This window comes from Eublepharis macularius, chromosome 14 (assembly GCF_028583425.1).
Source record: "Eublepharis macularius isolate TG4126 chromosome 14, MPM_Emac_v1.0, whole genome shotgun sequence".
NCBI lineage: Eukaryota > Metazoa > Chordata > Lepidosauria > Squamata > Eublepharidae > Eublepharis > Eublepharis macularius.
The window spans coordinates 32856407-32871290 of NC_072803.1; the positions used below are offsets into that span (position 1 = coordinate 32856407).

General features: G+C 43.5%; 1 protein-coding gene across 4 annotated transcripts in view; it reads left to right on the forward strand.

Moving 5' to 3' along the window:
- Positions 1–686: 686 nt before the first annotated feature.
- ADAM9 (ADAM metallopeptidase domain 9) overlaps positions 687–14884 on the forward strand; it is a 73847-nt gene continuing 59649 nt past the window's right edge. For all 4 annotated transcript variants that reach the window (XM_054997734.1, XM_054997736.1, XM_054997737.1 and 1 more), the window contains exon 1: positions 687–819. In XM_054997734.1, the coding sequence (XP_054853709.1) occupies positions 747–819 (73 nt within the window). In that variant the 5' untranslated portion in view covers positions 687–746. The remainder of the gene's footprint in view (positions 820–14884) is intronic.

Here is a 14884-nt window from a genome sequence, read left to right on the forward strand (position 1 = left end):
CTACTGGGCCCAGATCTTGCTCATCAGAGTGAATGGTCTTTGTACATTTGAATTTTATATAATGACCTTGCACTGTGTGTTTCACCGCACTTTGTCCTTGCAAGTTGCACCTATTCTTTATCTTCCTAACTTTGTCTATAGATGTCCACCCAGCGACCTGCATCTGATGAAGTAGCTTCTCACCCACAAAAGCTGATGCTGGGAGGCAAAAAATGGTTCGTCTTTAGGGTATCTCAGGCTCCTGTTTAAGATCTGCGCAGGATAAGCGGAGGAAAGAAACTTGGATCCCCTTCAAAGCTGACACGCTGTAGCACCAATCCTCCTAGGGCTGCATCCGACGAAAGCCGATGTTGCAACAGCTTGGCTGGCTTTTAAGGGCTTGTTTTTACTCGCTAACCCGGCCGACCTCATTACCATTACAATAGGCTGAAACCTTCCCCAGCGGGCAGGATTTTGGTCCTTTGCTAAATGGGGCTGGGGGGGGGGGGCTCCTCCCGCCACACAAGCCAGGCAAACAGAAGGTCGGAACCCCCCCCCCCCCGACCACACTATCAGTGGAGAGACCCGACCCGCGCTCAGCACCCGCTGGGCTTCACTGAGCCAGTCCCTTGCGCCGGAGGGGAGGGGAGGAGGCGGCGGCGGCTCCTCCCCGAGGGTGGTCCGAGGAACTGGGAGGCCGCGCCGTGCAGGCTCCATAATTGGAGCGGCCGCTCGCCCTGAGCCCCGATCCGGGCACTGGGATAGGGATGGCTGGGGCCGCGAGTAGCGCTTTTTTACTCCTCCTCTTCGGAGCGCTGAGCCTGCAGGCCGATCGGCCAGGTGAGTCCGAGGTGGGGGAAGAGTCGTCCCCCGTCTCTTTCTTTTGCATGGACGTCACCGAGCTGGGGATCTCCCCCTTGATTCCTCCCCCACTTTTGCAACCCCCCCTTCAGCCCTGAACCAATCCTGGACCCGCAGGAACGCGCGTGGTGTGCCCGGGACAGCCTGGAATTGTGCCGAGCTTCTTCGGAACTCCCCTGGAGAGGCGCTCTTTAGGTGGAAACCTCTTGTAAGGGACGCCTTCCTTCCTTCCTTCCTTTCCGTTCCAGCAGTGTCGGAATGGGGAGGGGGGGGGGGCCGATCTCAGCCTGTAAACCTCACTGCCACACGCTGTAACTTTGGGGGGCGGAAAGGAGGGTAAGAACAAGACAACTGCAAAGAATAATGTGATCGGGGAGGTGGTGGTGTGTCTGCCGTCGGACTGGCGAGGTTCAAGTCCAGTAGCAATTTAAAGACCAACCCTGGAAGTCTTCTGGACCAGTAGCACACCTTCAAGACCATCTAGATTTCCAGGGTCTGAGCCTTCGAGAGTCAAAGCTCCCTTCTTAGGATACATTGAGAACTGGAAATATCCAAAACTCAGACCCTGGAAATCTAGTCTTTAAGGTGCTTCTGGACCCAAATCTTGTTCGTCTACTGCAGAGCAATACGGCTATCCACCTGAAACTATCGTCCTAGAAATCTTGGTGGTCTTCAAGGTGCGACTGGACTCAAGTCTTGCTGTTCCACAGACGAGCACAGCTGCGGACCAGGATCTATCTTTGGGGGTAGCTGTTTTTCTGTAGGTGCTGTGTGAATGGGGAGCTGCCCCATGCTGATCCTTAAAGTAAAGATCCAGTGGGAAAACTAACGGCCTTTGATCCCTAATACCTTGTTAGAGCAATGGTTCTTAACCCTGGGTCTAATAAATCTCAGAGGATCTGTGAAAAGAATGACATCTTTATTTTCACTAATCTAACTGAAATTATGTATTTTATTTGTATGCGTTAAAAGCATTCTGAGAAGGGGTCGGTAGACTTCACCAGACTGCCAGAGGGTCCTGTAGCACAAAGAAAGGTTAAGAACTCCTGTGTTAGAGGCAGGCTGTGCTAACATTTCTGGTCCTGAGGAAGGCTTTGATGGGACTGTCTGAAACCTTTTTAGAACTTTTACCTTTTTATAGGTCCGCCTGCCAAGGCTTTGGTGCTTCATTAGGATTTTGTAGGTGGATAACTAAAGTAAAACTGTGAATGAATTAAAAAGCATCTTGTGCTTGTCAGGGAGCTGGGCAGGGCTTTTTTTCTGGGAAAAGAGGTGGTGGAACTCAGTGGGTTGCCAGCACAGGGGGCAACTTCTGGCAGGAAGTGGTGCCCTTGGTACCACATGCGCATGTGCAAAGTGTACGCACACTCCCAGGACCGCACAATGATGTCACTTTGGGTCAGCTGGAACAAGGGGGGAGTTTTTAAAAGTTTAACTTGCACTCAGCGAAAATGGTCACATGGCTGGTGGCCCCGCCCCCTGATCTCCAGACAGATTGCCCTCCAGAGGCGGCACGAAGGGCAATCTAAACTCCCCTCTGTCTGAAGATTGGGGGGGCGGAGCCACCAGCCATGTGACCATTTTCAAGAGGTGCTGGAACTCTGTTCCACTGCGTTCCAGCTGAAAAAAAGCCCTGGAGCTGGGATTGACTTCAAGCTCCTGGTTGGGAATCTACGCTTGGTGGCAAAGCTGAACTGCTGGTGTGTAATGTGTGAATGAGGCCTTGGTGGTCAGGTAAAGCCAGTCTAGCCACCCTCTATCTTGGAACATTCAGGGGACTAGATCTTTAGGTGCACAGGCAATATATACAATCCTTCCACCTCTACATAAAAATTGGGGTGTGTAGAGGATACCATTTATGAAAGTCCCACCAACCAAACTGCTGCAAACTTATAGAGACCTCCAAAGCCCCTCTTCAGATTAGTCTGTTAATTAAACCTCAAGCTGATGTTTGGTATTCTACGAGATAGTCATGGAAGCTGATTGGCAAGCCTCTTTCTTGCGGGGGCCACTGATGGGGGAAGTGCTGGTGAGACAAAATTCTGAGGCCCTTGGCTGCCCTGAAGCTGGAGTCATACCGCTGTTATTTATGTGAAGTTTGCACTGGGTCTGGGTGGTGTGGGGGCACTATATACTGGCTGTTAATAACAACAACATTCTATTTATATACGGCCCTTCAGGACAACTTAATGCCCACTCAGAGTGGTTTACAAGGTGTGTTGTTATTATCTTCATGACAATCACCCTGTGAGGCTCTGCCTCCTTGCGTTAAATATCCAATAATGCTTGGAGTGCCTTATTGCCCCGCTGACCAAAGCTCTGAGAGTGATCGAAGGATGGAGGAAGAAATCAGAGTGTCTGTTAAAGGAGACGGTGTAATGACAGCGGACTTCAGCACCCTCATATTTGTTTTTAAACAAAAGAATTTTCAAACAAAACAAAAATATCAAATTAGTCATTAACATCAACCTGTACCAGAAGATTGAAAAAAAATAACCAGTATCATTGATTTTTAAAAAAGGGATCCAGGAACTCCTGGGAAATGATACACTGATTGGTTTATCTTAATAACAATTTACCCAAGAACTATTAAGGAGGAAATTGTTTAATATCAAGAAGAACAAGTCTTGCTGAAGAAGAATCACATAATTTCTGTAAAGGGGCATCCTGTCTCAGTAAAACAGTTCTTGCTGATTTCTTCTAAACAAACACTCCTGGGGTAAGAGGACATATCCTTTCATGAACTGGTAATTTGTTAGGAAAGAAGAGGCTGATGGTGGAGATAAATGGGCATTTTTCACAGTGGAGGCAAGCAGTGGGGTCTCCCAGGCATCTGTGTTCGGACTATAGCTGTTCCAATTATGCATAAATGACCTAAAACGGGGGTAACCAGTGAGGCTGCAAAGTTTGCAGATGACATCAAATTGTTTAGGATGGTGAAAACACAACTGGATTGTGAGGATCTCTTAAAGAACCTCTTCAGACTGGATGAATTAATGACTGAATAGTAAATGAAGCTCAGTGTATGTGCAAAATTATGCTTACTGGGTGCAAAAAAAAATCTCCATACATACTGAGGAAGTCTGAGCTGATGATGGCAGATCAGGGAAAAGACCTTGGGTTTGGAATGGATACATCACTGAAAATGTCAATTCTGTGTTGCAGCAGCAATAAAAAAAACAAATTTGTTACTAGAGATCTTCAGAAAAGGGACTAAGAACAAAACTGCTTGTGTAGTAATGCCCTTATGCAATTCTCTGGTGTAGCTTAATCTGGAGTACTGTGAACAGTGTTGGTTGCAGGATCTCAAAAAGGATCTTGAAAAGTGCTGAAAAGGAGAACCAAAATAATTACAGGGTTCAAGAGCTTGCTCTGTAAGGCAAGGCTAAAGCATTGGTTTGCATCATTAAAGCATTTTAGTTAGAAAAAAGGCAACCAAAGGGGTAAAATATCTAACATTTATGCATGGTGTAGTGGATACAGAAAAACTTTTCTCCCTCTTTCATAATATTGTGAAATCGATCAGCATTTAGACTCAATACAGATAAGAAAAAAAAAGTACACAGTGGGTAGTTGACCTGTGGAACTCACTGCCACAAGTTGTGACTTGGATTTTTTTAAAAGGGGAGGTTGAGAGGCTTATGGAAGATAAGCCTGTTGTTGGGTATTAGCTGCAGTAGCCAGATGGGACCTCTGAGGTCATTCTGCCCTGGCTTGTCAGATGCTAGGGAGCAGTCAGTCGGTGAGGGCTGTTGCCTGTGGACCCCTGAGTGTGAGAATTCCTGTGGCATCTGCTACTGTTAGAAACATGGCACTTGACTCGATAGGTCACTGCTCTGATCCGGCGTGGCTCCTCTTATGCACTTATGATAGCAGAAAGGGGCTCTGGTTTTGGATGTGAGATAGCATGGCATGAAAGTGCTGCAAATATATAACAACAACAATAACAACAACAACATTCAGTTTATATACCGCCCTTCAGGACAACTTAATGCCCACTCAAAGCAGTTGACAAAGTATGCCATTATTATCCCCACAACAAAACACCCTGTGAGGTGGGTGGGGCTGAGAGAGCTCCAGAGAGCCGTGACTAGCCCAAGGTCAACCCAGCTGGCTTCAAGTGGAGGAGTGGGGAATCAAACCCGGCTCTCCACATTAGAGTCCCACACTCTTAACCACTACACCAAACTGGCTCTCACATACACATGGTCGAGTCCTTGGATTACACGTGTTTTGCTCATGAGATGACTATTTGGCATGAAAGGCTTGATTGTGAAAATCCTGATATTTGGCACACACAGGTTGAAATATTGTAAAGACTAGCCAATACTTGTTCACATGCATGTGATTTGATAGGCTGCTTTTGTTGACAGCCTGGTAGATCTTGGAGTGGTTGCATAAATTTTTGGATTGGGGTTTGGAACAGAGGCCCTAGATGACGGATGCTGAATGTCATGAAGGATGTTGGAGCGGAGAAGAGACAAATCTGATGCAAAAGCCAAGGGGAGCCACTCCTTTTCTACAATGGGAACTGAGGAAGAGTGTAGTGGATTGTGCATTATAGTCTGCGTTATTCATCACTTGAGACACTTCAAAGTGTTTTCTGTACATTATTTCAATTCTGCAGTATTATTTTTATCACCATGTTGCACATGGGAGTGTGTATTAAGGTTAAGAAAGTGTTGCTTGATTAAGACAACTGCATGAGTTCATTTATTTATTTACTTAAGACCCTATCTTTCTTCCCAGTGGGGACTCAGCGTGAACCTACATTGTTCTCCTCTCCTCCATTTAATCCTCACAACAACCCTGTGAGGTAGGTTAGGCTGAGTATGCTTGATTAGCCCATGATTCCATGGTAGAGTGGGGATTTGCACCTGGCTCTCCCAGATCCTGTTCCAACACTCTAACCAGTATATCACCCTGGCTGTCCATGCTAGTTCATGACAGGCAGGATTTGAACTGGGGACTTCCAGGTTCACAGCTCAGGCCTGATTTCAGTGTGACAGTGGAGAGGCAAGAGCACACTCCTGCATGACTTTTTATGGACATAGTGTCTTGTTTAAATTGGGCTGCTACCCTGTGCCACATAGCAGCTTTGTAAAGGTAACAGCCCTAGTTTAAACAAGGTCCTGTGTCATTGGAGAGTACCATAGGACTCTTTTAAGTCTTTGACACCATCATGTTCGCCACCTTGGGGTCAGGTAGCAATTTTCCCCAGGCCAGTTTGGCTAGGGATCCTGACAGTGTTTTTGCCATCTTCTGGGCATGGAGCAGCGGTCACTGGGAGTGTGGGGAGGGGAGGTAGTGAATGTCCTGCATTGTGCAGGGGGTTGGACTAGATGACCATACAGGTACCTTCCAACCCTATGATTCTATGATTCTGTGTTAAGTTGAGCCTCGGTCTCTGAGCCTCTGGATTCTGCTAGCTCCCATTAGCCTACGCGTGGAGCCAGCTCTGGATAGACTTGTAGCATTTGATATGAATGCCAAGTTCTTCAGGTGTTGCTAGCAAACTGTAACAGTTACAGATTAACGGTCCTGAATTTTATTATGGTTGCAAGCATTTTTAGGAAGTAATACAATACAAACCTGTTTGTCTTAGTGGCCAGTGTTAAACAAGTCGCATTATTGCTATATGCAGGACTGTGCATGCTGGGAAGGCATAATTCTTAGAATATCAGCTACTTAATGAAATTTAAAAACAAGATTTGTCATTGTACACACATAATGATGAACGCTTTGGGGTAGGGGAGTAGAATTTTCTGAGCTTAACATTTTCGTATTCTATGTAATAACTTGCTCCTCCCTGTGACCTGCAAAAGCTAAATAAATCATGTTAATTAAATATATGCAAATGTGTTTAATTTGCATGATGTATGCTGATTATGGAAGACCTTTTTTCTTGGCACAGAATTTGAGTGAACAGTGCAGCATTAACTGCAAAGTATATGTACTTTTAGGCATATAGATTTAGCTGGTTATTTTGAATTGGTTCGTGAAATCTAATCCCTCCCTCCCTCCCAAAAAGTAAATAATCCTCTGGTTTCAAGGCCTGATATGAAAAATCTCACTGGAACGCGGTGGAACAGAGTTCCGGAACCTCTTGAAAATGGTCACATGGCTGGTCCTCCCCCCCCCCGGCCATCTCCAGACTCCCCTCTGTCTGGAGATCAGGGGGCGGGGCCACCAGCCATGTGACCATTTTCTCCGAGGGCAACCCACTGAGTTCCACCACCTCTTTTCCCAGAAAAAAAGCCCTGCCAATACTAATCATTATATCAGTCTGACTCTTTGTGATCAACCTGTCTAAGATACTGAAATGTTGCCAGGGAAGTGAAAATCAAGGTACAAACTCAAATGAACATTTACTAGCAAGACAGAAAGGGTGTGCTTGGCAAACATTTCAGATTAATAAGCTTGTGCATTAGGAAAAGCAATCCAGCAGCAACAATGTTTTTATTTATTTAATTTATTAAAATATCTACATCCATCTTTTAGTCTTGGCTCGAGGTGGTTTACAGATCATCACAAATTCAAGCAAACAAAATAAATCCCCAAATTAATCCCCTCCCCTCCCAAAGGATAAATGCAGTTTATACCTCAGTAAAGCAATACTTTACATTAGGATCCAATCAGGTTCATAATGTAGCGCACCAACTATCACATAAAACATTACATCACTGTCTGGGGAGTGAAGCTTGCTCACTATTTGTGTTGTTTTCATTAGTCCTGTTAAAAGCATTATACAACTTCTACTCCACAAGCAGCAGTAATTGTTTGGATGCAAGAGATTTTGTTGATTTTTTTTCAATCAAAACTCATGTGTGTGTGTGTGTGTGTTCACTAGTCTGTGTTCTAGGGAATGAAGTTTGCATTCTGTAAGACCAGAAATCATTTATTGACTGCTGTTGGATGATCTAGCTGTGTGTTTGGGGGGGACAGGGACAGAACTCCCATAGCTCAACATTCTAGCTCCTACGTGACTTTGTTTGCTCTGTGCTGGAACATTGTCCTGTATTCTGAGAGCCAGTGGATTATGTGGTAAAATGTTGGACTAGGACCAGAGAGAGGCAAGTTCAAATTGCTGTTTGCCATGAAACTTACTGTTGACTCAAATTTTGCGATACCATTTACTCCAGAATTTTCGTTGTTAGATCTTTGGCCTGTCTCTAAACAGCAGAAGAATCTGATCTCTTATTGGTAGCTACTGCCAGACTCGCTATAGCTGCTAGATGGAAATCACCTTTCCCCTTCTCCATCTCGCTGTGGCAAGAGAAACTTTGGTACAACCAGGGCTTTTTTTTCAGCAGTAACGTGGTGGAACGGAGTTCCGGAACCTCTTGAAAATGGTCACATGGCCGGTGGCCCTGCCCCCTGATCTCCAGGCAGAGGGGAGTTTAGATTGCCCTCTGCGCAGCGGTGCGGAGGGCAATCTAAACTCCCCTCTGTCTGGAGATCAGGGGGTGGGGCCACCAGCCATGTGACCATTTTCATGGAGGGCAATTTAAACTTTAAAAAACTCCCCCCGTTCCAGCTGACCCAAAGTGACATCATTGTGCGGTCCTGAGTTCCACCACCTCTTTTCCCAGAAAAAAAGCCCTGGGTACAACTGTGTTATGGGCAGGGCTTTTTTTCAGGGGGAACGCGGGGGAACAGAGTTCTGGAACCTCTTGAAAATGGTCACATGGCTGGTGGCCCCGCCCCCTGATCTCCAGACAGAGGGGAGTTTAGACTGCCCCCCGCGCCGCCGAGCGGCGTGGAGGGCAATCTAAACTCCCCTCTGTCTGGAGATCAGGGGGTGGGGCCACCAGCCATGTGACCATTTTCTCCGAGGGCAACCCACTGAGTTCCACCACCTCTTTTGCCAGAAAAAAGCCATGGTTATGGGTAGAATTACAAATAATTCTTTTTTTGAGACTAAGATAAATTTCTCCCCTCAAGGGTATGAAGATAGATGGGCTCCTGTGGTACGCTATGTAAATGACCACGAAGTTATATCTTCAAGTTGGGAATGACTTCTGATAGTATAAGGGGGAATTCGGTTATTAGGATGTTAGGATGTTCCTTATTAAGATGTTATATAAGAAATTTTTAAATTTCTATTGTAGGTGCCTATTTTTGTATTTGTTATATTGTATGTGATAAATTTAAAATAAATAAATCAATAAAAAACAAACTTACGGTTGACTTTGGTCTAGTCATTCTCTCTCAGCCTAACCTATCTCACAGGGTTATGGTTACAAGGATAAAATGATGGAGGGGAGAAACATGTATGCTGCCTTGAGCTTAGTAGCAGGAGAAAATCACTAAATAAATAAACTTCATGTCATGCATTTTAAAAATCAAGTTTTCAGACTGTTCAGGGAGTCTGGATGTCTTGGCTGTGTCTGTACCACATTTCAGTTTCTATCTTAATATTAATGTTTAATATTTAGAACTTTCAAGTGCTACTCAAAACATTCTCATATCTTTGCAAAACCCCTATGAGATAAATTATTACTATTCCAGCGCAGAAGAGGGGGTGATGCTAAGAGAGACTGCTTTGCCTGTGGGTACCGGTTGAGTACATGTCACAGGTGAGCTTTGAACCAGGGACATTTTGTTTAGTTAGCTTTATTAGCCACTGTGCTATACCATCTCTAAGTTAATGTGGGAGTAGCTTGACCATTTGAAGAGTGTACTCTTTATGGCTTTCCCTTTTAAAGGGAAGTGTCCATGTGTCCAATTATTTGAAACATTGTGTTATCTTCTGTTGATCATGTAGAAGTACTGTAGACATACTAAAACAATGTTTACAGTCCTGCGAGTGGATCAGTGTCTCAGTTTATATCAAACCAAGGTTTGCAAACTGCTGTGTTATAGGAACAGGAATGCAGAGTAAGTGGGAAATGAAAGCAGCTGCTAATTTCGATTTGGTAGTGGATAAACTAACGCAAACCATGCTTTACTTGTACATTTGGAAGCACGAACCATGGACTTGGTTTCAACCTGTTGGCTAGCCTAAACAATGGTTTGACATGGATGGTTTGGCCACTGAGCCATTGAGCAAGACCAGAGCATCTTTGCCTAGCACAATTCAGGCACATGCTATAAAACAGTGCTGTTGAACTGTCCATGGTAAATGAGTATCTACAGCTAAATAAAAAACAAACACAGAGATTTGGATCTTATGACCTCCACTAAATCAGAATTTACTGTTTTCTTCAGTCAAGTCTTCTTTCAGTGGAGAAAGAATACCTCCACTGGAAGTTTCTATTACAGAAAGTTTTTCTCCATCAAAGAAAGACCTAGGAGAAGGCAATCAAAGGATCATACTTTGTGATAGGGAATCATAGGAGCCAACTCAGATTCTTAAGAGTATCCCTCATTAACTTTCTTTCTACCGATAAATGTGCAATTTTTAAATTTGTATTGTTTGTGTTGGATGCAGCCAAGACTTGTTCACCAGTCCTGGTAGGCAGAGATAATGAATATAATTCAGACGATAGATCATATGTGAAATTGACAAATTGTATGGTATTTTGTTTGGACATTGCATGAGACATTATAAAGCAATAATATCACAGTGTTGGGAATTACCGCATTAGAACATTGTGTGAGAGAATTTAAATTAATCCAAAGATGCTCTTCTGCGTGCTTGCTTTAGAACCTACCTATCATAGCACTGCATAGACCTTTGAACAAAAAACATTTGTTAGCGCTAGTGGCTATTTTTCTTCTGCTCATCATTCTTCAGATCTTACTCAATTCGTTTGTTTTAGATTAGGGCATTCAAAGTATTTTATAGAGAAATAATTGCATATTACCCTTATGATGTGATATATTTCTTGGTGTTATTTATGTAAAAGACCAATAATTGGGTATATAGATGTTGTTGTGTTGATCATTACTGTGGTCTGCTTTGCAGGATAATACTCCATGTTACATGACTGGTAATTGGAATGAGAAGTTTGAAAGTTTATGTTAAGAATTGTTCTTCTTCAGAAGTTCTAACTACTAGATTTTTGTAATGGGTAAGATGCTGTGAACAATCAGTGCTTGGTTGCACGTTGATTGCCAAACATTATCTTTAGCTGAATAAATTTCCCACCCCCCGGGAACAGGATTTGTAGGGTACCATGGATCACCATGAGAGGGAAAGGTGGGAGAATCATGCTCTATGAATGGAACTACTTGCACCTGTGGAAACGTTAGCCTGGAGGCTGGATCCAACCCCCTATGCACATCTGAGGGGGGAACCACTTATTTGCAAACAATCCCATGTGGCTGGGAAATAGTTTTAAATTACTTGAGCACATGTCTGGGGCCTGGTTGGGTGGATTTTTCCTATGGCACACCTTTGCTGGCATGGTGCTGATCCCATGCAAAAGGTTCCCATAATTAGGCCCCATTCTTGTAGATGGGTCATCTAGATGTTCTTCAAGTCAGCCAGAAACTGCTCGTGATTAATCATCTGCCTAATGGCCATAATAACATCTAAATGACACTGAGTTTACACAGATCTCTGGTAATAGAATATAAAACAGGAAACAGGAAAAGCTCCCACGCCAACACCTCTTAGATAGATTCTATGTCAGTGCTTGGATAATTGTACTGATATACTATATTAAATTTTTATACACAAAGGAAATTTACTTTAAGGACAAAGGTTTGCCTAGACTCATTCTGGACATTGGACATAATTAATTAATCTATTAATATGTGCATGTCCATTCCCAAGTCGAAGACACTTTACACAATGTAATCTTACATAGAGTTACTCCAGTCTAAGGTAACTGAAATCTTTAGGCTTGAACCAGAGTTGCTCTACCTAGGACTGGTATTCGGAACCTAAACATGCTACACAGAACTAAGATTCCTTTGATGTCAGTGAAACATAATGCAAGTAATAGGATCCACTGATCATTACAGTGGGCTGTAGTAGCATACCTTAGTAGTTAATATGGTTGGGTTTCAGAGAGCTCTATGTGGAGATTCCAGATATGTAGTGGAGTACCTGAAGCACAAGGAAGTCAAGGAATGGCATGCTGGCCACATCTCTTCAAATTCTGCCTGCATTGTGAAAGGTGCACACAGAGTTACATTTTCTGGTGTCACTGGATCCCTAGGGCATATTAGGTGTCACAAGGTGGACCATGAGGAACTTTGATTCATTACTTCTGATGGATTGTTTTGGTCTTGGTGGTGATGGGCTGTTCTCTTCTTCAAGTCACATAGAGATGTGTAGTTTCCCACCCCATTGTGCAGACCCAGTTGCTTCCCAGTTCAGTTGATAGCAAATGCAAACTCCCTGGAGCTGGGCAGAGGAAACAAAAAGCACCTTGGCTACCTTCTCTAGCAGATTACTAGGCAGCAACTGATGCCTAATCACATGCTTAACATTGTGGATGGGTTTCAGATTCCTTTCACAGCCAACTTGTAGTAATCTCACATATGCTACATATAGGCCATTTAGAAGAGGATGGCCCAGGCAAGCCTGACCTCGCCACATTTTGGAAGCAAAGCAGGTACTTGGGAGCCCTCCAAGGAGGTCCAGGGTTGCTGCATAGAGGCAGGCAATGGCAAACCACCTCTGTTTGTCTCTCACCTTGAAATCCCTACAGAGTCACAATAAATTGGCTGTGACCAGAAGTGGCATCAGTGTCTTTCAATATTTTAAAGATCGGGAGGTCCTTTCTAATGGTATAGACCACATCCTGCCCTCTCAGAGATCCTAGTACATCCTTAGTCGTTTACATGGTCTGAGTTTGCAGTGATATAGCAGAAGTCTAGACAGGATGTAATTGAAGAAGGTGAGGTGAGTTCAGAAGTATTTCTGGAGGTGGCTGCTTTTTCTGGCCTCACGGTAGGGCTGCCTTTGCGTTTTTACTGTCTTGGCTTTTCATTTTCATGTTGAGAGCACATTCAAGATTCCAGATGACAGAACGTGCTGTTTGAGTGGTCCAGTTTCTCTTCCTAAGGAAGGCGTTATGTTGTTAGGCAAAACAATTGTGTTGGCAACATTGGATAGAAATTCAGTGTTGCATCAACATCCCATATACACTCAGTGGGGGAGGGGAGAATCATTGCTACTGCTGTTATTACTATATAAATCTAAACAATACAGTTCACAGATGAAAAGTGGGACACTGTTGTGTAATTGTAAAAGCTCCGTTCTCCTGCCTAGAATTCCTGCCAGAACTCAATTCAATTCAATTCAATTCAAATACCTTTAATGGCATACAAACTATTGTGTATTGTATTCATATTCTTGTGCTACCTTCTGAAGCAAGTATATTAATCAACTGAATTTAACACACGTACACACACTGAATATTTCCTAGAATGTTTAATTTCACAGTGGATGTATATTTATTATGCAACAGCTGAAACTCAAATGTAATCAGCAATTTTTACTATAGGGATGGGCTGTTCTGCGGGGGAGGCAGGGAGGGGGATGGAAGGGGAGCTGTGGATCGGTGGGCGGGAGTACATGACTGTGCATTATTCAAGAGTCAGCTCCTGCCCCAGCAGAAATGTAACTTCCGGAGACCAACTGCATGTATGCTGAACAATATTTTAAAATTATTATAACCAGGATGTGCCACAACATCTGATTGTTTTGTTGTACCACATGTACTTGGGACAAGGGGCTACTGTTAGGACAGAATATGGGAAAACAGAATGGTTTACAACTGGCAAAGGTGTCAGACAAGAATGTAAATTATCTCCTTCCCTGATCAACGTATGTGCAGATCATATCATAAGGAAAACTGGATTAGATTTAGAGGAAGGTGGAGTGAAAATTGATGGAAGGAACATTAACAGTTTGAGATGTGCAGATAACACCATGTTACTGGCAGAAAATAGTGATGACTTGAAATGACTACTGATAAAGGTTAAAGATTAAAGTGGCAAAGCAGGATTACAGCTGAACATCAAGAAGACAAAAGTAATGACTACTCAGGAATTTACGCAGTTTTAAGACTGACAATGAAGAAATTGAAAATTGTTCAAGATTTTCTATTCCTTTGCTCAGTCATTAACCAAAAGGGAGACTGCAACCAAGAAATCAGAAGAAGATTGAGACTTGGAAGAGCAGCCATGAAAGAACTATAAAATATTCTTAAGGATAAGGATGTTTCTCTGGGGACCAAGATCAAGATAATCCGAACTATGGTACTCCTCATTACTATGTATGGATGTGAAAGTTGGTCAGTGCAGAAAGCTGACAGGAAGAAAATTGATTCATCTGAAATGTGGTGCTAGAGGGGAGTTTTGTGGATGGCCAAAAAAACAACAACAGTGGCTGCTAGATCAAATGAAGCCTGGATTCTCCCTAGAAGCTAAAATGACAGAACTGAGTCACATCATCATGAGAAGACAAGACTCACTGGGAAAGACAATAATGCTAGAAGAAGGCAGTAGGAAGAGAGGAAGACCCCCAAATGAGATGGCTTGAGGAAGCCATGTCTTCTAGTTTGCAAGATCTGAGCAAGGCTGTTAATGATAGGACATTTTAGAGACCTTTCATTCATAGGATCACTGTAAGTCGGAAGCGACTTGACACACACACAACCAGGAAAACATAAAATGTAATAGAATAAATGCTACAATAATATCAAATGTTTTACAAGAATTCCATTTATTAAAACCTACATCAATGGAATAAGTTGGGTTCCTAACCTCCAGTTACGACCTGGAGATCTCCTGGTCCTCCAGACTACAGAGATCAATGCCCATGGAGAAAATGGGTGCTTTGGAGGGTGGACTCTATGGCATAAAACCCCACAGGTCCCTCCTCAAACCCTGCTCTACCTAGGCTTCCCCCCCAAAGTCTTCAGGATTTTTACAACCCAGAGCTGACAACCCTACAAATAAGGCCTGCAGGAGAACAAGGTGGGTAATTAAGTGGCAGAGTGCTGAGTGGATAGAATGGACTAAACCACTTCACATACCAGGTGAGGGATTACAGCGTTTCAAAGTTCCCGACATTAATAATTCCCTGTCAGTGGAAAGCTAGTACAGCCTGCAAAGAGCCAGGCTAGAACCTTTCATCCTG